Source organism: Chenopodium album, chromosome 23 (genome assembly GCF_948465745.1).
Source record: "Chenopodium album chromosome 23, dcCheAlbu1.1, whole genome shotgun sequence".
Taxonomy (NCBI): domain Eukaryota; kingdom Viridiplantae; phylum Streptophyta; class Magnoliopsida; order Caryophyllales; family Amaranthaceae; genus Chenopodium; species Chenopodium album.
Window position 1 is genome coordinate 14,844,695 of NC_137856.1, and position 22,067 is coordinate 14,866,761.

General features: G+C 34.7%; 1 protein-coding gene across 4 annotated transcripts; it reads right to left on the minus strand.

Annotated features, from left to right (window-relative positions):
- Nucleotides 1-2,136: 2,136 nt before the first annotated feature.
- Nucleotides 2,137-21,713, minus strand: LOC145608245 (protein ALWAYS EARLY 3-like). 4 transcript variants are annotated; one of them, XM_081663855.1, is made up of 21 exons: nucleotides 21,402-21,713; nucleotides 20,853-21,080; nucleotides 20,613-20,744; nucleotides 20,235-20,333; nucleotides 20,021-20,083; nucleotides 18,590-18,667; nucleotides 17,571-17,751; nucleotides 16,956-17,221; nucleotides 16,497-16,866; nucleotides 15,768-15,845; nucleotides 15,249-15,493; nucleotides 15,063-15,119; nucleotides 11,904-12,212; nucleotides 11,638-11,816; nucleotides 9,539-9,821; nucleotides 8,005-8,226; nucleotides 7,678-7,836; nucleotides 6,589-6,717; nucleotides 6,172-6,390; nucleotides 4,423-4,707; nucleotides 2,137-2,459 (listed from the first exon to the last, which is right to left on the minus strand). In XM_081663855.1, exons 3-21 carry the CDS (start codon nucleotides 20,715-20,717, stop codon nucleotides 2,295-2,297), a joined length of 3,492 nt encoding a protein of 1,163 aa, XP_081519981.1. In that variant the 5' UTR covers nucleotides 20,718-20,744; nucleotides 20,853-21,080; nucleotides 21,402-21,713; the 3' UTR covers nucleotides 2,137-2,294. The 4 variants fall into 4 exon arrangements, with proteins under 4 accessions (XP_081519981.1, XP_081519982.1, XP_081519983.1 ...); XM_081663856.1 differs by lacking the exon at nucleotides 20,853-21,080 and having other exon boundaries at nucleotides 20,613-20,728; XM_081663857.1 differs by lacking the exon at nucleotides 20,853-21,080 and having other exon boundaries at nucleotides 15,063-15,116.
- Between the last annotated feature and the right edge of the window lie 354 nt (nucleotides 21,714-22,067).

Genomic DNA, 22,067 nt, shown 5'->3' on the forward strand with positions numbered 1-22,067 from the left:
AATCGTGGTTTCAAGATTAAATAAAATGTCCAAAATAATTATGAATTGATGGGCTCTCTAGGTTGATGACCTTTTGAATGAAACCCCACAGGTGAACTAAATTCATATATTATTTAAGTTCCTAGTTCGGAATCATTAAACTGGACATAAATGATTCCCAATAATGGACTAGCATGTTAAGATTGATTGGATAGCGCAGTTTCATGGGCTATAGGAGCGTAGTGATGCTCGGTCAATCACATGGATATGCATGAATGATGCATGATCAAACTATAGACCTACTTTGAAGTTCAAGTATAGAGCTTCCGGATATATTAGTGGATTCCTTTGACATGAGTGGAACATTGATCTCATTCAATTGATGATATAACTGTGGTACATTCAAACGTCTGCCCGTAACTGGAGATTATAAAGAGTGTTTCCTAGTTATTTCAGAATTTGAGTGGGAGCTTTGGTTGCCATAAGATTGGATTGAGTCTACCTATTTAATTAGGAATGTGTCTTGGCCCCTTGAAGAGGGAGAATTCAGAAAATGCATGGCCGTGCTCAAATGGATTACATAGTAATCATTTGTTTTGTAATTCTAACTCAAATTTCAAGAAAACATTTGTAGATTAATATGATCATGACATAAGATGCAATCATATTATCAAATCGACACACATTGACTTAAAAATTTGAATATTGCGCACTTGTCTCAGACAAGTGGGAGATTCAAGGAATTGTGTCTTCGATAAGTGCAATTACTAAATATATCAAGGATCACTATTATGGAGATAATAAGTTTATTCTATTGTGGCGACATCCTCTGTTGCTAGACTATGAAAGATGATCTTTGGACTAGTCAAATAGTCTAAAGCCCTTTAGAATGGATCCTATATTGGTCACACACAAGGGTATTGGGTTAAGCAAGTAAGAGGCCCATTAATGGGCCTCATGAGCAATTAACTAATCATGAATTGGATTGCGCTAGCATGGTTAGATTGGAATTAGCTTTTGGGCTTTTGACATGGGCTCTTATTTAGAGATGAGATCTATAAATAAGATCCATGCCTAGGGTTTGTAGGAAGCAGTCATAATTCACACACAGTGAATTTTGACATCAAGGCAACCAATCCCAAAACCCTAATTCTCTCTCTAACTCACGGCTCTCCCTCTCCCCTCACGTATGTAAGGCCGCCCCATAGGTGGTGGTTCGTGGTGGTTATTGTGGTGGTTATTGGTTAGTTTGTCGCTCTTCTCCGTAGAAGGTCAATTGAAGGTTTCAATTGCAACTAACTAGCATTAGTGGAGGTCTTAACTTGTGCCCGTGGACTAAGTAGAGGAATCACGCTTGGGGTTCTTTATCTCCCTTTGTTCTTGCTCGATCGCACGTGGAATCACGCTTCAAAGGTACAATTATTTGTTCTTTATGTGTTATGCATTAGATCCTTGGATTAGGTACTGTATGAATATGATTCATGTTTATTTCCGCTGCATAGTACCTATAAACTCCTACACGGCGGTAGGGGTGCAAGCGGCGGCTCAGTTGGGGGAGGGAACTACTGTCAAGGGAAGGGGAAAGGGAGAGGGAGAGGTGGTTGGCTGGTGGTGGGGGTGGTGGTTCTTTTTTTTTTAATTGTTTTTATTCATAAATTAATTTAATTATTATGTAGTAAAATGAGAATTAGAGGTTAATTAGAAGTAATTAGTAGTTAATTGGGTAAATTAGAGATACTAGGTTGTCTTCAACAAAAATTAAGAGTGTTTGGGTTTTTTTTTACAATAAAGCTTTTAAAAGGTTTTCTTTTGCAAAATGGTGCTTTTAAAAGGTTTTTTTTTTGACAAATTTGCCTTTTATTAAATCTTTCCTCTCACATTCATTACTTTTCAATAAACTATTAACCCCACTATCTTTCTTTAATAATTTTTTAATACTCCGCTACCCCACTTACCTCTTATTATATTTAAGTCAATTGAATTGCCTAAAACTACGTGACGATCAAAGTGTATTACTTAAAAAAACACGGAGGGAGTGTTAAAAAATTAAAATTCTTAGAAAGGATATATATATATATATATATATATATATATATATATATATATATATATATATATATATATATATATATTCATTTGCAATTCAGCACTTCCACGATGATTATTATCAAATATAAATTCATGATTCATATACAACCTTTAATTACGATAAATTGACAACATTCAAAGGGCTTGGACAGCAGCCATCACCCCAAAGATTATAAATTTACAGATTATAAATTTACACCAGATACATAGTTTGAAGTAGATTTATTCTATGTAGGAACAAGTGCAAGTATCTGGCTCCGAATGATTCCCATACATTTCTGTATCTCTGCATATATTGGGATGTTCTGTGAACAGCATGGCTGTAAGCTTGTGACGGCCAGGTCTAAAATTTGGGCAACCTCAGCCGGCGGAAATTGACGCTCAGTACACTTCTGCAATTCACAATTGAAATATTTAACTAATGTTTCACATCTAAATTGTGCAATCATAAATATACAAAAGCAGAGAAGTATCACTGCAAAGATGCAACTAACAGTGACATGAACTAATTTAAGAAAGGCAGATGAAGATCATACTATTTTTGTTATGAAAAAGAATTCAACGTATTTTGCTGGAATAGGTGTAAAGGCTAGACAATATCCTAAATCATTGGAACAACTCTATATTGTTAACATAATTATTATTATTATTATTATTACTATTTTTTTTTTTTTTTTTTTTTTTTTTTTTTTTTTTTTTTGTGCGTGTGTGTGTGTTTAGAGAGCCACAACGGCAGGGGTGAGAATCAATCCCAAGTTCTTAGAGGGAAACTCTAACCAATTGAACTATCCGTTACTCTCTTATTGTTATCAGATATTGTAAGGAATGCTCTGTATAATTACACAAGGAGAGGGGAAAATAAAGAGATTTCCAGACCAACTAATCTGGATTGGCAAATTGTTTCCCAATTTAATATCTGATTTAGTTTATATTACGCAAATCAGGAGAAAAAAAAATATATGTGCTGGGATTGCTTATTCCCTATGTGCAGTGAAAATTTGCTTGATAACTAGCAGCATATATCCCCTAACCATGTCCCCATACAACCAGCAATAGTTGTTTCTTAGGATCCACCAAACTCAGTTTTAACAGCTCAGTTAAAAGCATAGCAACGCTGCATGATCTGGCGTGACTTCAAGGGGACAACATCATAGCATTTACCAACTAAGCATCCACAGACATTTAAAAAAATCAATGGTACATAAACATTGTACACCAATCTGTAAATTTGTCCTAAAATGATCAAAAATTACCCTAAAATATATTAAATTACCCTGATATATATAAAAGTTAGGATTTTATAATTACCACCTATAGTTTTTATTTTTATTTTTTTTTTTTGAATTTTACCACTTACTATTATTCAAAACATCAAAACTTCCCACCTACTTGACTCTCAACTCAAATGTGACGTTCGATCACAATTCTTGATGCGAAGTTTTGGGGTTTGACTTACAGAATTGTAAGATGATTATGAGGATTTTGGTGAGTTGGTAAAGAAGTGTGAGGATAGGATCAATGGATCTTTCATGATGCAAGTATGATTCCTTTCAAGGGAAACAATCTTTGCGTTTCCAAATGTTCTCATTGAAAGTAACTTGCGAAAGAAGCTCATCAAGGGGCACTTTGGAGTTGCCAAAACGTATGATATCCTTCACATTTTTATTGGCCTAAAATATTTGGTGATGTGCAAAATGTAATAATTCATTCTGGGGCTTGTCATCCACGAGGGACTCTACTCTCCTCTTCCCGTTACTACCCACCCATAGGACGATCTTAGTATGGATTTTGTGATTGCTCTCCCTTGTACTTTAAGGCAAAATGATTTCGTGTTTGTTGTAGTGAATCGTTTTAGCAAGATGGCTCTATCATTCCTTGTCACAAAACCAATGATGTTTTTTATGTTGCTACCTTGTTCTTTAGAGAAGTGGTAAAGCTCCATGATTCCAAAGAGCATTGTGTTAGATCGTGATCCCAAGTTTTTCAGCTATTTTGGGAAGACTTTGTGGAATTTGGTGGGGACCAAGCTCTTATTAGCACTTCTAGTCACCTCCAATTGACTAATCTTACCATGTCCACCATTCTCCAGGCTATCATCAGCAAGCCATGTTCACTGTTCTCCGGATTTGACGAGCAAAAAATAACCCTTAGGGCACCTACCTCTATGTGCACCCAAGTATATATAAAAAGTTCTCAGTTACCTAAGAGATTGTTGGTTTTATTTGGTCAACTAAATAGCTTTATATTAGCTGGACTACTCTCATACTTTCAGCAGGTATGCATATGGATTTAATGAAAGTATATGACATTATAGGGCCAAATGAAACCAATGGAAAAACAACTCTTAAGACTTACTTGAATCATCAGCAGTGTGGCAACACAGTTTGCAATGAGCTCTGACGGAATCTGTGCCTCATGTGGAGCAACTGCTCCATTTGACCTGGAATCATGTGCGTGCTCAGAACCCGCCACGTTTAAACTGCATGAACTTAGCTGATTCTGACGAGATAAACTTCCACTGAGCTGAGAGGCCTGTACCGACATGCCAGAATCGTCAACCATAGGTTGATTATTGACAAAGTCTACTACTGCTTCAATCTTTTGAATGGTATCCACTGCTATATTAAGTGATGAAACAGCCTGAAACAGATGTGGTAAAGGGCTACAATCAGAAATCAGCAAAAACGTGCACAGTTCAAGTGGGGGGAGCTGCCAAAGAGTTGGAGGTATTTAGGAACCCTGCAATAGGGCCGTTTGACACCAATAATTGATCACATGCACATTGCATCAATCTCCACTGCAACTCTGGGCTTCTAAGGTAAACAAATAACAAACAGTTCTGTTTATACTTGTTGTAACTTCTGTTTACATCAGCAGTGAACAAAATTTAGACGAATGTGATCTACATGATAAAAGTAAGTGGACCTATCTCACACAAAAATTTATACAAAAGGAGGAAATTAAAGGAAGAATGATGCTGTAAAAACACTGGATGTCTGACAAAAACAAGTCCATGGAAAATCAGACAAGGTAAGGGCAGCTATTCACAAAACCTAGCCAGAGGGAAGCCATTCCAAATAACCCTGTCACTACTTTCCTCTCAGTTCACTCATGTTGCCAAACAAATCAACAACCAAAGGCACCAGTAATCTCACTTCTAAAGCAAATTGCAAACCTGTAACATCTCGAAATGGAAGGAGGACACAAACCTACTTCATATCTACCAACTCAAATAAATCAAACTACAGGAAGGTAACTATACCTACACTACAATGTAGCCAAGAACCTGCTTATCCCTATTTAAAAACCCCACCATATCTTCTCTCTCTTCCCTTTAAAACAACAAAATATTCCCAATACTTCTTTCTTTATTCATTTTTAATCAACAATCCCCCACTAAAATTTATCTTCTAAATTTATGTGCCCAAGAGAAATGGGGCTTTTAAATGGGGACGAAGGGAGTATTTCTATTTCAAAAAAAGGCCCCACAATTATCTAAAAACATAACTCTTTCTACAACTAAATAGTTAGGGCCCCACAACCACTGACATTTTAATAAACCCCATTATCTTCAATCAAATCTACTTTCCCAAACCGATACCCCACTATCTCCTGTAACATATACAATTCTAACAAAATAGAATTGATAATCAAACAGCATATCACCTAATACTATGCTATGATTAGTGTCAAAATTAATGTGGGACAAAGTAGAGTACAGGAACATTTTAGCAAATCTGAGGACAGATAGGTGCGTATAATACAATAGAGAGCTCACAAAGACAAAATACCATAGTTTTGCAACTCTAGCAACAATTTGAAGAAAGAAAGGGGTTGGATTGATGGAGTTTGGAACAACAACAAAATAGCCTTAGTCTCAAAATAATTTGGACTCAGCATGAATTGTCATAAGGAACAATTCGAAAAACAAAAGAACATAACAAGATAATCGGTGGATACAATTTTTTTAAAAAAAAGTTGTGAGAAAAAAGAAAAAGTAAAATTTGGAACATCATGAAAAATTTCTCGCCTTACAGCAACAGGTATACCATAGAAGAACAAAAAATGGATTTTGAGAATCAGATTAGAACGGGCCATTTTTACCTTAAGTGCTGCATCTACCATCTTTCGGGCTTTGATTCTTGAAGTATCAACTATTTCACATACATGTGAGCCTGTCCTTTGAGAATCACATGGCAAGCCATTTAATGAACTTACAACGCTACCATGATCATCCAAATTTGCCTTCGTCTTCTGCCAAGGAACCAGAGAGTTCCCTTGGTAAGTATTTCTTTGTCTCAAGCATGTCAAAGCTGAGGAAACCTACACATAAACAGAACAATGAGAAATACCCATATAATAAATAATGAGATATTATTTTAATCATTATAAAATTCCTATATTTTATTGTTAAAGGTGCACAATATTAAACATAAGCTTACTCAAAATAATATAAAATTGAAGCACAAGACTCAGTCACAACTCACAAAAGCGCTCTACCTAATAAAAAGAAAGAAATACCTGATCTAACACTTCATTTAACTGCACCAGCACAGCTGCATATTGCTTCTTGAAAGGCTCCAAATCTTTTAGAGAATGATCTTCATAAACATCATCATTCATGCGTTTTAGTTCAGTTACCAAGGCATTCTGCAAGAAAATTATTGCATTGCAAATCAAGTTTATTGTACTTAGTGAATCATACAGGATTTTTAACAGTATACAATCATAAGATAAACACCCAAAAATTCATCAACAAATGAAATAAAGAAAAAGAAAACAATATAATCAACTAGATTTAGAGGATTAAAACCTAAACTTAAATATGTCTTACTCAGAACCTACATTTGAATAAAAATATCCAAGTACCAATATTGCCAAGGGAATTGGATTATGGCAATTATACACTTCAGATTAGAAAGCTTATTATCTATATTTATCTCACACTGTTAACTATGTCGATCAAAACACAGAGAATTGACAAACTGAAGTCAAATAATTGCAGGAAAAAGCTGTCCATTTAACATAGTTACTTTTTTTTATATAGATAGTCACAATCAGTAGCACATGCTACTGCATGAGCGCAAACATAGTTTATACTAAGGGCTACCAAATGAAGACAGCACAATATCCACAAATTGATTAATACATCTTTATTATGGTGTACAGAGAATAAGAGTACAATAGACAGTCCAAGCAAAAGACGCTAATGTTAGACCGACACCGATTGTCAGAGGAATTTCTTTTAAAAAATCAAAGAATAAGAACCTCTTCATATACTTACTGCCATCGTAACTTATTAAAGCACAGGTATACAAGAGTATTGCAAAGCAATCTAAAAGATTCAATTGGTACCATCCATGATGTGCCAGACATGTTCTTCCATGAATAAGATCCTCAAGATGACATATATAAGTTGACATCAAAACACATCATCTACTCACCAATGTTATACGTTAATTAGTCCAGCACTATGCCAATATGGAAATTAATTAAATGTGACATAAAATTGCCGTATATCCACCAAAAACAAGTCCCTAAATACCTAGATAGATACCTAATGAAATAGTAAAAATAAAAGAGTAAAATATCAACTCTTAGATGTATAACCTTTTTGTCAAGAGCTCGGGATAGCTCTGCCAAAGCACGGATATCAGCCTCCTTTGCTTGCACATGGGATAGAGCAGACTGTTGATTCTGCACTTGTTGAGGGCTCACAACATCAGTTTGACCAGTCACTTCATGCGAACTTGGAGTTCCAAAAATATCCTGACAGGGATAAGAGAAGCTTACAAAAAATAAAACATATGCTGTAAAAGAAAATACTAAACAAAAAACTCAATTCAAGACAAGGCACTCAAGGATTCTTCATTATGAATCGAATGTCAAAACTGAACAATGACAAATAGATCTAATTTCTAGAATGAAAGGACCAACCTTTGCCTGTTTTGATAAATTACTAGTATTTGAGGTGCCATCAGCATTTTCCATTTTTTGACTTGGTGTTAATTTTATTATTTCTTCCTTAATCCTATCATCAGATCTCTCGTTCGCTTTGAACTGCTTCAATGCCTCATAGAACTTATCAATAGCATCATCGTGTCGCTTAAGAGATGTAGGCATATTTTCCACCGGATTCAACGGCATGCAGTCAATATCCTGCGGAAAGACTTGTAAGATGATAGGAAATTTCATATGTATGATAAAAAAAACTCGAACACAATATTTATGCCCATATAATAATGAGACAAACTAGAAATTAATGTTGGACAATGTTTGTGAAAAACTCAATAAAGTTTGTAATCTTGTTCATGTCCAAATATAACTAGTTTTAGGCTTAGGGCCTGTTCTCATACGTTGAAGTTCAATTCAGTTCAGTTCAGCTCCTAATTTCCTTCTCTTATAAATATTCATTTCATTTCAGTTCAGTTCAGCTGAGTTCAGTCAATGAAAACAGGCCCTTAGTTTAGCTTAAGATTATTGTATAGCTTACAAAAGGAATTCGAATTTTTCACAATAAAACTTAAATCATCCAATGTACGGTTAAAAAATTGGCCACAACTTTTTAATGGGAATTTTGACAAATACTTGAATTAATTCAAAGAACAAATAAGGTCTATAAATAGATGTTAATTCAAGAAAGATAATGAAAACATAAATTATTAAATCTAATGATTTACGTTTAGTCTTGAAATGCTAATGAGCATGCAAGCTAAACTCAAGCAAGATACTCAACAACCCAAACTCAAACAAAAAATTTAATATTCATGGATAGCCAATCAAAAAGTTTGAATAATCCTTATCAAGTTTCCTTTAGATGAAATCGCCTAAAACTCAACTCAAGTCGGCTTGTTTGCATCCATGTAAACAATTAATAAACTTGCAAAACAGAGATATTGTATAACTAAAATGTGTATGTATATCTCTAGATCTCTTATTGTGTGCATGTATGCTAGGATAAATCATCTATCAGTTGGATTCAGCATGCTTTTAGCTGCTTTCTGTTCAGAGCTCTTAGTACGTCTCTTCCCAAGAGCTGATTTAAGTGCCTGGCTGCAATGTTTCACGATTTTGAGGATCTGATTATAAGAGATGGTCTGAATCCTTTTGAGTATTGAGAAGAGTTTGATGGGCTAAAGAAAAGCAACCCAGCCAGAATATTGTAACACGGTAACTATGTTCATAGTGTATTACTGTTGATGTGTAAGAAAAGTAACCCAGAAAAAACAAGAGCTGACCGCCAGGGCAACAATAGGACAATTTATTTATTTTATTTTTTTCTACCACCTAATTATATTATACATATTAAGTTATGGCCTTGAAAGAAGGTTCTTAGGGTTGGTTGCTTCCTCATCTAAAACATAAAAACAAGAGAATTCAGGCATCAATTCATAAGTAGATTGAAAATATATATATATATATATATATATATATATATATATATATATATATATATATTAAACTTAAGTACCTTAACAAATTCAACTCCTAGCTCACGCCTGTCAAACTGAATCCGGCATACATTATGATCAACTGTAAGCACATTTCCATTATGAACTTCTCTTGACCGCGGATGAATGGCAATAACACGCTGACCTACTGTTAAGGGACGAGCTAAATCAGTTGGAAGTCCTTCTCTTTTTCCCATGCGCAATTCAGAATAGTGGCTCCTAACTGATTCACGATAGTAATTCAGTTTCTCCTTTTCTTCCTTCAGAAATTGTTGTGAAAATCTTCGTGGTTTTCCCAGTGAACTGCATCAAACAATACACAGAATGAACTTCAAACTTCTTGCACTTCATGCAAAATAAGCATCAAAGGCTTAACAATCTAAAGCAAACTTGGGGAAGCTTCTCAAGTTCCAATTGAAATACACTTGGTTGGATAGTAAGACAGGACAAAAGGAATGGAAAGAGAAGGAAAGGGCGGTGAAAGATGAAAGGAAGAGTTTCATTTTCCCTCCAAATTTCTCCAATTTAGAAGAAATGGTGTTTTATACAAATAAGAAAGGGGAAATGGATCACTTCCTTTACCCCAATCTCTTATCCAAACAAAGGGAACTTGTCCCCCCCCCCCCCCCCCCCCTCTTCCCTTCCCTCCATTTATCCCCATAGCCAACCAAAGTGCTACTTCAATTACACACCTAGCTGTGTAAATTGTATTCTAAAACCCCAATGTAAGATATGTTTAAAAAGTGCAATAACATAGCAATCAAATGTGAAAGAAGAATCATGAAATCGTCAATAAGAAATGTTTCATTTCACCTAATATTATGCTAGGAAATTATCTCAAGATAATTAATAAATACACCCTCAATTTTCCCTCAATCCCAAAATTTATACAAAAATAAAAAAATAAAAAAAAAATAAAATAAAAAGTCACTTTTTACATTTATTATTTGCGCATATAAATTCCCATATAACCCTTTATAATATCCTTATAAGAATTTGTTAGAAACGTTTTTCAAAACGACTGAATTTTTAAGACGGGGATAATTTAATTTAACAAAGTATAATAACTACCTTATAAGACTTTATTCAAAGAAAGCTACCATCAAGCCAGAAATGAGTTTATTTATATCCTCATTTTCTCACGGTAATCAAAGCCCTGTAATGATTTTTGCTATACAAAGATAAGATATGAATAAATATAAAAACACAAAAAAGCTAACACATGCATACTTTTATATCCCCGAATGGTTTACTTACAAAGAATACAACATAATGATGTAAAAAAGAAAAAGGTTTTCATCACCAAAGAAATATTAAATGTCTGCAACTCATGCTAAAAGAACAGGTACTCTAAAAAGCGCTAGAACAAGTTATCATCCTAAACACTGTTAACAAAATATGTACACCAAGTAGAAATGATAAGCTCTTTTATGACTAGTTCCATACTCCATTTCAATCATATGTCCTTCATTCTCTACTACACTTTCTACTTAAAAAGTTATGGGCAGACATTGATGCTTCTCAGCCAGCCACAACCACTAGCAATCCAATGATTCCAATCATCTATAAAAGAACTTCCATTGGGTTTGCCTTTCATTCGTGGTCAATGAAACCAGCTTTTCAACCTATTTTCCCATCAACATATGTGTCAAATTGTAGATCTGTGTTTTTAGTGGATGTCAAAATACATTCAATGAATGTGAATAAGGAAATGGAATATAGAGAACTTCCTAATTCTTAGCTGCTGCCCCCTTTGATTTCTATTTCAACACACTTCGTAACTGCTTATAAAGTCTAAGGCATTTCAAAATGTATTTCAATTTCCAAGACTTTTGGGAAATGAAACACTAAGTTTCCATGATGGTACATAAAGGCAGAAATTATGAACAGCAAAAAACAAACCAAAAAACCGCTATACATAATGTAATAGTTGACATTTTTTTCCTATTTCTTATTTGTCATATGCAATAGTACAAACTTTTAACTTATGTGAAAATAAAGTTTATTTGTGGCAACTATGTTCCAACATTAATGCTACACATTGTTAAACCCTGAATTAACAAAGATTACCAAGAAGACATAAAAATAATTAGAGATGGAAGTTGAGGGAAGTAAATACCTTCTAATGACACCCCATTCAACACGAGTCAGTCTAGGTACATGGCCCAAACCCACATGATACAGATACTCCACAAACTCACTTTTAGCAAACCAAGGGTAGTCAATTGCACTGTAAAACCACTCATACACACACCATCTCCTGACACGGTGGCTAGACAAGCAATTACAAAGCCTTTCCTGTAATCATACAACAGACTAAGTCAGCATCTATGAAAGTCCAAAACATATGCTATCTGCTAGTATTTTTAAGGTCGATTCCTACACCTTGAGGTAAACTGTCTTATCATGGTATGACTGCCCAGATGTGTTAGATTGCTCATTAACAAAGATATCCGACCTTTGGATTTGCGCTTTGTCCACTTTACGCTTGCTTCTAGATTTGGTTGGCACATTGACCTTGCTAGTTTCAGGAGCCTGTACAGAGGACACTGCTGAGTCATCTCCGTCTCTTCTTATATCAGTACTTGAAGATGAATGTTCTGAAATTTTGACCAAATGACCAAGCTGCTGTTGGGAAGCATTGTTTGAAAATTGTCGAATTTTGTTAACAGACTTCAAACCTTGATCTGGAACCTATAAGCAAGAGCACAAGTACAACAGCATAAGTAATTATTCACAGAAAACAAGAATTAACAACTAGGGAGAGTGGTAATAGAAGTAATAAAGCACAAGCACAATAAGTAAAAGTATATTGAAATGCCTGATAATATAATACAGGGTACATCATAGCAATAATAACAGTAGTGGTAATACTCTGTACCATTAAATAAGAATGCTGCCTCTATAGGCTTTATTTCAAAAGATTGCTTTTTCACAAATTTCAATGCACATCTTTGACCATCAATGTCAATAAAAAAATTATACAAACTTAGTATTTAAAACTTCAGATCAAGACAATTCTAAAAAGAGCCTATAGGAGTACTTTTTTCTAATATATCGATAAGTTTTTATGATCAAAGCTTAATCTCGTTGATTGCAACAACAACTTTAGCTTCAAATTTTCTTTCAACCTCCTTTGCTTGCCATTTTAAGGCCATACATCTATACTGGCACCAGGTTATTAACTTCCTCAATGTTTCTATAGAGATGTAGAACTAATATGATTTTATTGCCAAGGAAGAAGATATCATCAGAATTTCTACAACCTTGGGTGGATACACCATGCATTGAGGGTATGCATGTGCATAGCCTAGATAGAGAATTAATTTAAATCGCATAGTTCATTATTTCGACTTGGCGGTTGAATCACCTACTTAGATTGAACAAAGTGACATGTTTGACTTGCGCAATTGCTATATTTACTAACATTATCAATTTTGTTTCATTGTGGCACTTGGCACCTAGTGGGTTGTTGGAGCATCTCATATTAATGGATAATAAATAATAATAGTGCTCATTGCTGTTTTCTTTCTATTTTTTTTTAATATACTTGTAAATTCTTAAAACCTTTAGATTGAAATTTTCGAATATTTGATATTAATTAAGTAAATAAATAATATAGTTATAGTGATTTAATCTTATATATTTTTTTGCAAGATCATGTCAAAAATATACTTCATACAAAAAAATCTAATATCTTTGTCGTAAATTAACTACTAAATAATTGTTTTTCAAAAAAATAAGGAAAAATGGAAAAGAACAATCCCACTTTTGCTCGATCTTCCGAAAATAATCCCACCTTTAATTATTCCAGAAATAATCCGACCTTTAAAACCAATCTTCTTTTAACAAGCCATGACCGCCTTTTTTAGCTTGTCAACTGGTTAGAGAAGGTGACTTGACAGGTGTCGCCTTCTAATTGGTAGTTTTGATAATTAAAGAAAAAAAATTCCCACCCTTCCATTTCCCGTTCCTCTTCATCCGCATGAGCTAGCCTCCCCACAAAGCCATAACCCCCCTCCAGCCAAGCCGACCCTGCCCCTTCCCCACCGGGCGCCGGCCTGACCAGCCCTACTCCAATCCCTTTCCCTTTCCTTTCCTTTACCTTCCGTGTTTCTCCATTAAAGTGTACTCTAAGTTCTCCATCAAGCTGTGAGCTTTGTCTCTCCCATTAAAGCAACTTCTTAGGTATTATATATTTTTTGTTATCAATAATTAAGGGGTTTATTGTGAATTTAATTGGTAATTTGGATTAATTTAATTGTAGTTAATTGATGTTGTTGGACGACGATGATGGTGGTGACTACGAACTTTAACCCTTCTTCTTCTTACAATTCCTCCTCCATTTCCTTTTAATTTTACATAATTTTATTTTTCTTGATAAATACATTTTTTTTTTTGTGCTTGCAACTGGTTTCACATTTCAATCTTCTTCATAGCGGAAATTTGGAGCATGTGTCTTATCTTTTGGTTGATGAGCAAGTGGGCAACACTGGATGTTGTTGCTTGAAAGGAGGTGATCGGTTGCAAGTGGGGTCACCGCAAATTTAGGCTAGCATTGGTTGAAGGAGGGATGGTGGTTTTGGTGGTGGTGGGGAGGTAGTGACGTAGTGTTGGGGGCAAGGAAGCGGGGAAGGCAGTGGGTTTGTTTGTGGTTCGCCAATGGTTTTTGTAAGAGTGGAAAAACTGGCAATGGTGGGGGTGGCAGTCATAATGGGGTGGGGATTGTAGAGAGGAAAAAAAAAAAGTTATATTATTTAACCTGTAAAACAGGTAATGGGTCAAAAGGCTGGTTAAGAGAAGATTAGTGTTAAAGGTGGGGAAAATATCTGGAATAATCAAAGGTGGGATTGTTTTCAGAAGACCGAGCAAAGGTGGGATTATTCTTTTCCATATTTCCAAAAATTAATAAATAATTGAGAAAGAAAATATAGCTCATCTACCAGATACGTATATCAGTTTTTTAGGTGTGTTATTGACTTATTGTGCATACCGTGTATAAGAATCATGGATACGCCACTGCTACAACTAGCTTCCTAGACAACAAACAATTGAATAGCACTAAACTAAGAATTCAAAAATAATCCCAGTAAAAATATTTACGAGAAACCAGCAAGTGGACCAACTGAACAAATCCGTTCACACTATATGTAATAGAAAAACCTCAATTAACAGGAGCTGTCAACCAAACAAGTTAAATCAGGGATGCAGAAGTTGTTCAGGATAAAATAGAAGAGCCATATGAAGTAGTCTACATGGATGTACAATCTAAAGAAATGTAAATAACACCTCTGTCTGATAAAAAAGTGCTAGCAAACAAGAGATGGAATCAGATAAGTGTTGCTTTATCTCTTATGGGAGGTTGCAAAACAAGGACTGATAACAGAAAATTAGTACGTTGAACTCTTATATTATCATGTTGCACCTCTAGCATTTCCCAATCATCAGATGTTATTTATATTCTCCAAAAATTTGTAAGACTTAAAATTAGATATCAAATTGCTCAGTCACATTACAAGAAGAATACTAGAAACAAGTTAACACCTTTTCCTGAACAGCATTCACACCCACATCCATTTGAACCTCTGAGGCAGCATTCTGCTAGTAATAAGACATCAAAGAAAATCATTATCATGCATCTATTTATGAAACAAATTAGAGCTACAACCAAATTAATTAAGGAAAAAAAAAAAGACTGTAACATTTAGTGGAGCTATCAACTGATCTTACTTTAAATGCAGAAGACTTAGGTTTTCTTTTTCGCATGCCTAAATCTTTAATTTCAGCTACAGGACTTGAATCAAGGGCAGAAACTTTTGCTAGTTTAGATTTTTTGGACTCAGAAACTAGAGAGTTCAGCATTGATTGATCTCCCTTCTTAGATGGCTTCACCCTCTGACTTGTAGGCATTGTGTCCTGTGGCCTGAATGTGTTAATATCACTTTCTTTATCTTCCTTATGTGGCACAGTTAATTCTGAGAATACATAAAAACCAAAATTTAATTACTTCTCAATGATTTGCTGAGCATTGCCTGGCATCTAAATTCTCAAGTAAAAACCAAAATAAAATGTGAGAAATCAATTAAGATCAATTTAATATTCAGTCAATCAGTCTCCAATAATATGATGGATGAAGTTGTTGAAAAATTAATTATGAGGTTATGCATGTGTCTTTGAAAAAGCATGAAACAAATTTAACTTCTCTTTTATAAAAAGGAAAAGAAATATCTCATATCATGATCACCATACCTGCCTCTGCTGTGGAAGATGGCATCATGAATGACAAATCAGCTAAAGCTTGCAGGGCATCCAAGGCTACACCTTCATCTACACAAATAAATATAATAATAAGGTTTATCTTCTTCTATCCTGTCTCCCCTTTTTGCAAACGCAATAGAATACAAATTACAAGACTCAGAAAAGCAAAAGGTGGCAAGAAAACAGACATGCAATCAAAAGGACATGGACCTAGAAACCCATTGAAGAGGGGGGGGGGGGGGGAGATATAAAGTTATTGAAAAGGTACCAATTAAAATTCAACAGACTTCAAGCCACCATACAGAAGATTAAGGACACATGATAGACATTGTACATCCTATGACACAAAAAAAAAAAAAAAAAAAAAAAAAAAAAAAACAGTTCTGTGAAAATAACGCGCTCTCAGCCTCATCCTCATAACAAAAAGAAAGCTTCCTTCTCAACAACCGTAATTAATGAAGGCAAGAAAATATTAAAACCATGACACTAATACAATAATACTAGAAGACAACTTCAGAGTATTAAGATAAAAGTTGTTATTCACAATGTGGAAAAAACAAAAAACAAAAAAAAAAATAAAATAAAACCCTAATAGAACAGGAAGATGTTGTTGTCACTTATCTTCTTCAAGAATATAGTTTACTTATAGGCTTCGTTAATCAAGTGAAGCATACGCAGAAGATCAATATGCCAGCAAATAAAGTTAAAATCCAGACATACCTCCCCCAAATAGGACCTTTTTACTCCTCTTTTTAGAGGCCTGGCCTGACAGTCGAATAAAAGTTGTATCTCTTGCTTCGGGTCCAAGTTTTAATTCAAAACTGCTAAACCTTTGTCCTCCTTCAGTACCACTGCAGGCTTCCTTTATATCATCCCCATGATGTCCAGTATCTTCAGCTTCTACTTTTTTTCCATAAGACTTCTTTGCTTTTTGTTGAGCAGGTCTACCAGAACCTTTCCTGCCACCAGACTGAGGTTTCTCCCTGGAAAAGTTATTGTCACCTTCTGTGCTTCCCAAACTTCCTTCACACCCAAAATCATCCATTTCATTTCCAACATTTTTGGCGCTGGTCATTTCTGACTCTGAACACTGTAAAATAAACAAAATTTATAAAATCCTCAAATACTCGTAATATTTTGATAGACTATAGTACAGTGGTACAAGCAAGATTATGTTACCACTCCTTCACCCAAACCCCCAGGTGATTTTGAAACAGTTTCCCTTCTTTTATTTGGTGTCTGCGAGACCTGAGGAGACCCACCCCTGTGGGATGCCTCAGCCAATGTCAACGCCACTTCATGAGCAACATCGTCGTCATCAGCATCTAATTTTGACTTCAGCCCCTGCCGAGCTGGAGATATATACCTTCCTATGCTATCTTTATCATATGTATATCTCACAGGAATGCGAGGCGTCCTTTTTCCAACTGCTCTAGGTTGGTTTCCTGAAATGTCTCAAGAAAATCATAGAAATATTACTCATTAAGCATATTTCTCACAAATTATGTTTATCACAGCCTACGTTGAATCACTAAGCAACTATTAAACATTGAATGCATCACAGCATTGCGCCCACATTAAGCTAAGTTTCAATGTGACAGTATTTCAGCTGCAAACCCTTCGCATCGCCCGCAAAAGCAGTTCAGCAACAGTAATTGAGATTGTGACTACATCTGAGCTTAAAACAATATTACAAGTGCTGGGAGAGAGAGAGAGAGAGAGAGAGAGAGAGAGAGAGAGAGAGAGAGAGAGAGAAGGATCCTTGAAGCACATTTTTTTATAAATATAACTTACCACCAGAGCGTTTTTTCTTTAACAATGACAAACAACCATAACTTGAAGCAACCGCTTGAGAATGTGATACATCTGGAAAATTCCTAGCTGTGTTGGGATGACCTTTGCCACGGGTACGCTTATGAGATTTTCGGGGCATTCCAACACCATCATTGCTTTCTTGTTCACTATCACTTCCCTCCTAAAAGACCATAACAAAATATTAAGGCCCTCGAGCATCAAAGCGAAGTAATTTTTATCAATATGGGCGCAAACAGCCTAATATATAGATTCATTACAACAAAGATTTGACAAACTATCAAGACAGCAAAGCATACCACCCCAGATCATCAGTCTGAATTGCCAATGATAGAACCTTTTGCAGCTGACAAATTTTGCATGCCTTTCATCTTCAGTAGATGCCAATTTTAGTACACCCTTTGTTCAAGCAACTTCTAATTGAACAGATTCTTCATCTGAACTCCTTATTTCTACTCTTCTATCATTTCTTATCAAGCAATGTTTCAAATTGACATGTCTAGGATTTTATAGATGAATCGTACATCACTAAGATATATTTGCTTTCCACCAACATGGCAACAGATAAAACAATCTTGTTTATAAAACCTCCAAATGAACATTAACAAAAACAACCATTCAACTATTCTTTAACTGCATAAATTTGTGCTTTAGGGTCACTTTCAAAATTGATTGTTTCATTCAAAACTTAGTTACAAAAACATAAGATAACATATATATATAACTACAAATTTTACATGTGACTGACACTAATGCAAACTAAAACGTCATGCAGAGGGAGAGAGAGAGAGAGAGAGATTTACCACCTCCATAAAACATCAAGAATACAAAGATAAGTAACAAAAAATCAGTAATAATAAAAGATACTACCTCCGTTTCATATTAGTTGCAACTTTGGGGTATAATTTGTGAGAAAAAAAAAATTCCAAAGTTGCTACTAATATGAAACGGAGGTAGTATATAAATACATTAGTATTGGTCAGCTAGCATTTGTCTCTTACCAAGACAGAATAATGATCAGTCATCATTGCTATTAATCCAACAACAGAAGCTGTTCCCTCTGGAAGAGACAAGTAAGCCTAGAAAGAGAGAGAAATTGAATATAGTCAGTCGCAAAATGAAAATAGAATTAAAGCAAATTACTTTCAATTCAGCACATACAAGAAAAGAATTGCAATAAATACAAAGGATTACTAACTGCTCATTTAAGTTCACAAGTTACAGCTTCACTTACACAAATAAAACTACTTTTAAATACAGATACACATGTTGATATGGAGGACAAGGGAAAATAAAATTTCAACATATTTATTGTAGCAAAGTCTACCTCTGTGCGGATATGAATCATCAAAACAGATAACCTACAACATGAAAGCCTACTCATAAATGAACATATTGATTGAGATATTCACTTGCAGAAGAAGACAAATTTGCATCTTCCATATCTTGGTGAATTCAATCCACAACTAAGACAACATCGAGTATTATGGATAAAGCTTCAAAAAATGAAATCTAAAAAAAAAAAAGAAAAAAGAGAGAGAGCTAATCATGACAACATATCTGAGCAATTCGTTTACGTAACCTTGACGATCAAATTCATCTAAGGCGTGGAACATTAATATGAATGCAGGCATGAATGATTTATATCATATTCCATATTTGTAAATCTGTACTATACTACTTTAGTAACTATACGTAAAAGTGTTCCTAAGAATGTTTAAGTGTTGCGTCAAGTTATTTGATTTCATGTCATCTAATGACATTTTAAAAATCCAATGAGATATGTCATATACTTCCTCCGTTCTTTTACTATTGCACCATAGGGGTTGGGCACAAGAAAGGATGAGAGAGAAAAGTAAAAATACAAAAATGCCCATATGACTGTATACTTGAACTAAAAAATCAAGTGATGAAAAATAAGGGTGTATTAAGTATTGGCAGTGTGAATATAGATATTGTTTCCCTAAAATGAATATGGTGCAAAATTTACGAAACTTCCTTAAAAGCCAAGCGGTGCAAGTGCAAAATTAAAAACAAAAAAAAACGGAGGAAGTATATAGTTTTAGTTATAAGAATTCGACCATAATATCATGCATGAAAATATATTAACTAATTGATATCCATGTTAACCTGTGGCATCGCCATCGCCCAAACTCAAATTTTATTTAAACTTATAAAATGTTAGATAAACTTTCAAGCTGAACAAAAGCACCATGTGGTATAATGCAAGCAACTTTTCATGAGCACTTTCAAAAAAGTATATATTAAATGCATTCATATCAAGATATACATACACACACTCTAGATTACGAAATTACAATAAATGTTCCGTACAAGTGATATACAAGAGTACACAGTAACTTAAATCCAAACTTAGGATGTGGATGATAACAAATGAAGCTATGCAACCAAACCAATTCTCAATTTCTCACCCTGTTCATAGTATATAAAGCCTCGACCATTTCCACAGACCGGTTACGTACAGCTGCAGCCACCTACACCAATGTCAACAGACCATAAATAAAGCTAGTAAATCTTGAAACATCACATTCATGGAGGAGCAATAATAATGTCGGGTTTTAACTGCACTTTCTATTAAACACATAATAACAAAAGGAAAAAAAAAACCATATATGTTGTGCTAACCTTCTTCCAGTCTTTTCCATACTTGCGATATGCCTCATAAAAACGTTGAAGCTCTTCTTTGCTCCACTGGGCCCCTAGCATATCAGACACCTTCCGCTTCTAAACAATACAACAGCGACATATAAAACCAAGTGGCTCCAAATAAACACAGACATAAAAACAGCAAGTATAACTAGTGAGAGTCACAAGAAGTGAGTAGTGAACTATGCATCTAATATAACCATCCTTTTAAAGACAATCCTGTCCTTAAACAAAATTGTAATTGTAATCTGTACAGTCTCTATGATATCAAACACCAAGCATAATACATAGTTGCATTTATAATTGATATGATAAAGTTTGGTTTTCAAAGGCATAGGAGAGGAAATATTAGCTTACCCGTTTGTTACTTTTGTTAGCAGTATCTCCATCTTTAGCAGGAGAAATCTCATTAGGATAAGAAAATCGCTTATTTACACTCCTCGACTTCCTCGTGGGAGCCATTGATTGTATAGCTGCGAATTACCAGATCTAACAGATAAAAAAGCTAATAATCATTTCCACACTAAGACAAAAATACATGCAGACATATTTAAAGAAGAGAAAAAGGATAAATCATGCAAAGGACATATATCCAACCCTGAAAAACGGTTGATTACAATACGGGGCCTGATCAAAGCTAATCAAATTCAAACTCAGAAGCGCAATTTGACATATATTCCTTTGCTCAAAGCCAAATCTACAATTCCCACTTCCCAAAACAGGAGATAATGCCAATCCCTCAAACTGAATTCATTTTCGGCCGTCGAATTAAGTTCCACAACACTCGACATAGACCTTGTCGATCTTCAAAGAAAAGGGTATATCCTATAGAAATTTTTTTTGAGATTTTTTCAACAGACCCTAATTCAAATTAGTACAGCAAATTCGAAATAAAGCTAAATCCATGCAATATAACAATCAAAGCAAGAGGAGAATTGAGGATTCAAATAAAAGCAGAAAATTAAACTAAATCAATTAGCAGCTTAATACATTGGTAAAAAAAACCAAGAATAAACCACAAATGCAAACTAACAAAGCAGAATACTAAAGCATATTCGGTAATGTAATCCAAATAAACCAGAAATTTGATCATTTTAAAAACCCTAATCGAAGCAAAACAAAAATTGAATAGGAAAATGAACTTACCTAACCGATCAAAACGCAGCAACAAGTAGAAAAATTAAACGATCAATCAACAAAAGGAAGATTAACAGTAGAAGCTGGTAATAAAATTGGAAGATGAACAAAGAATTTGAGAGAGATTGAAGAAATTGGAAGATGAAGAGAGAATTTGAGAGTGTGAAAATGAAGAAGAAGAAGAAGAAGAAGAAGAAGAAGAAAGGATGTGAAAAATGAGGGTATGACCGCGAAAACTTAAATACAATGGCCAGCCAATTTGTGCTTTATCTCTCTCTCTTTTCCTCTCTAATTTGTCCGTCTTTTCTTCCTCCTCCTCCCTGTTACCTGTGACTTTCGTGTGTTTTGCTTAAATTAACAAGTGTATTTAAATTTTTAAATTTTTAAATTTTGGTGAAGGGGCTAATTGGATTTTGGGGATGATTTATGTGGAGGCCTTCCAAAGGGAGGTTTGATAGGTACCTGGACATACATATCAAGGGGCATAAGAGACATTTCGCATGAAATTTATCCATCTCTCTCCTCCTTTTTCTCACCCCCATGTGCTGGATTTAAGTGTACCACTGGGTGATTAATAGTATCACTAGATGGTCAAATAGTATCATCGAACATTCAGTGGTACTATACATTCATTCAATGGTACTGTATATTCATTCAGTGGTATTAACTACGTGT

Coding starts and splice junctions, on each gene's coding strand:
- LOC145608245 (XM_081663856.1), bottom strand. CDS start 20,717: ATGGCTCCCACGAGGAAGTCGAGGAGTGTAAATAAGCGATTTTCTTAT. Junction 17,752..18,589: donor CTGATCATTATTCTGTCTTG/GTAAGAGACAAA, acceptor ATGGTCTTTTAG/GAGGGAAGTGATAGTGAACA. Junction 17,222..17,570: donor AAAGAAAAAACGCTCTGGTG/GTAAGTTATATT, acceptor GAGACATTTCAG/GAAACCAACCTAGAGCAGTT.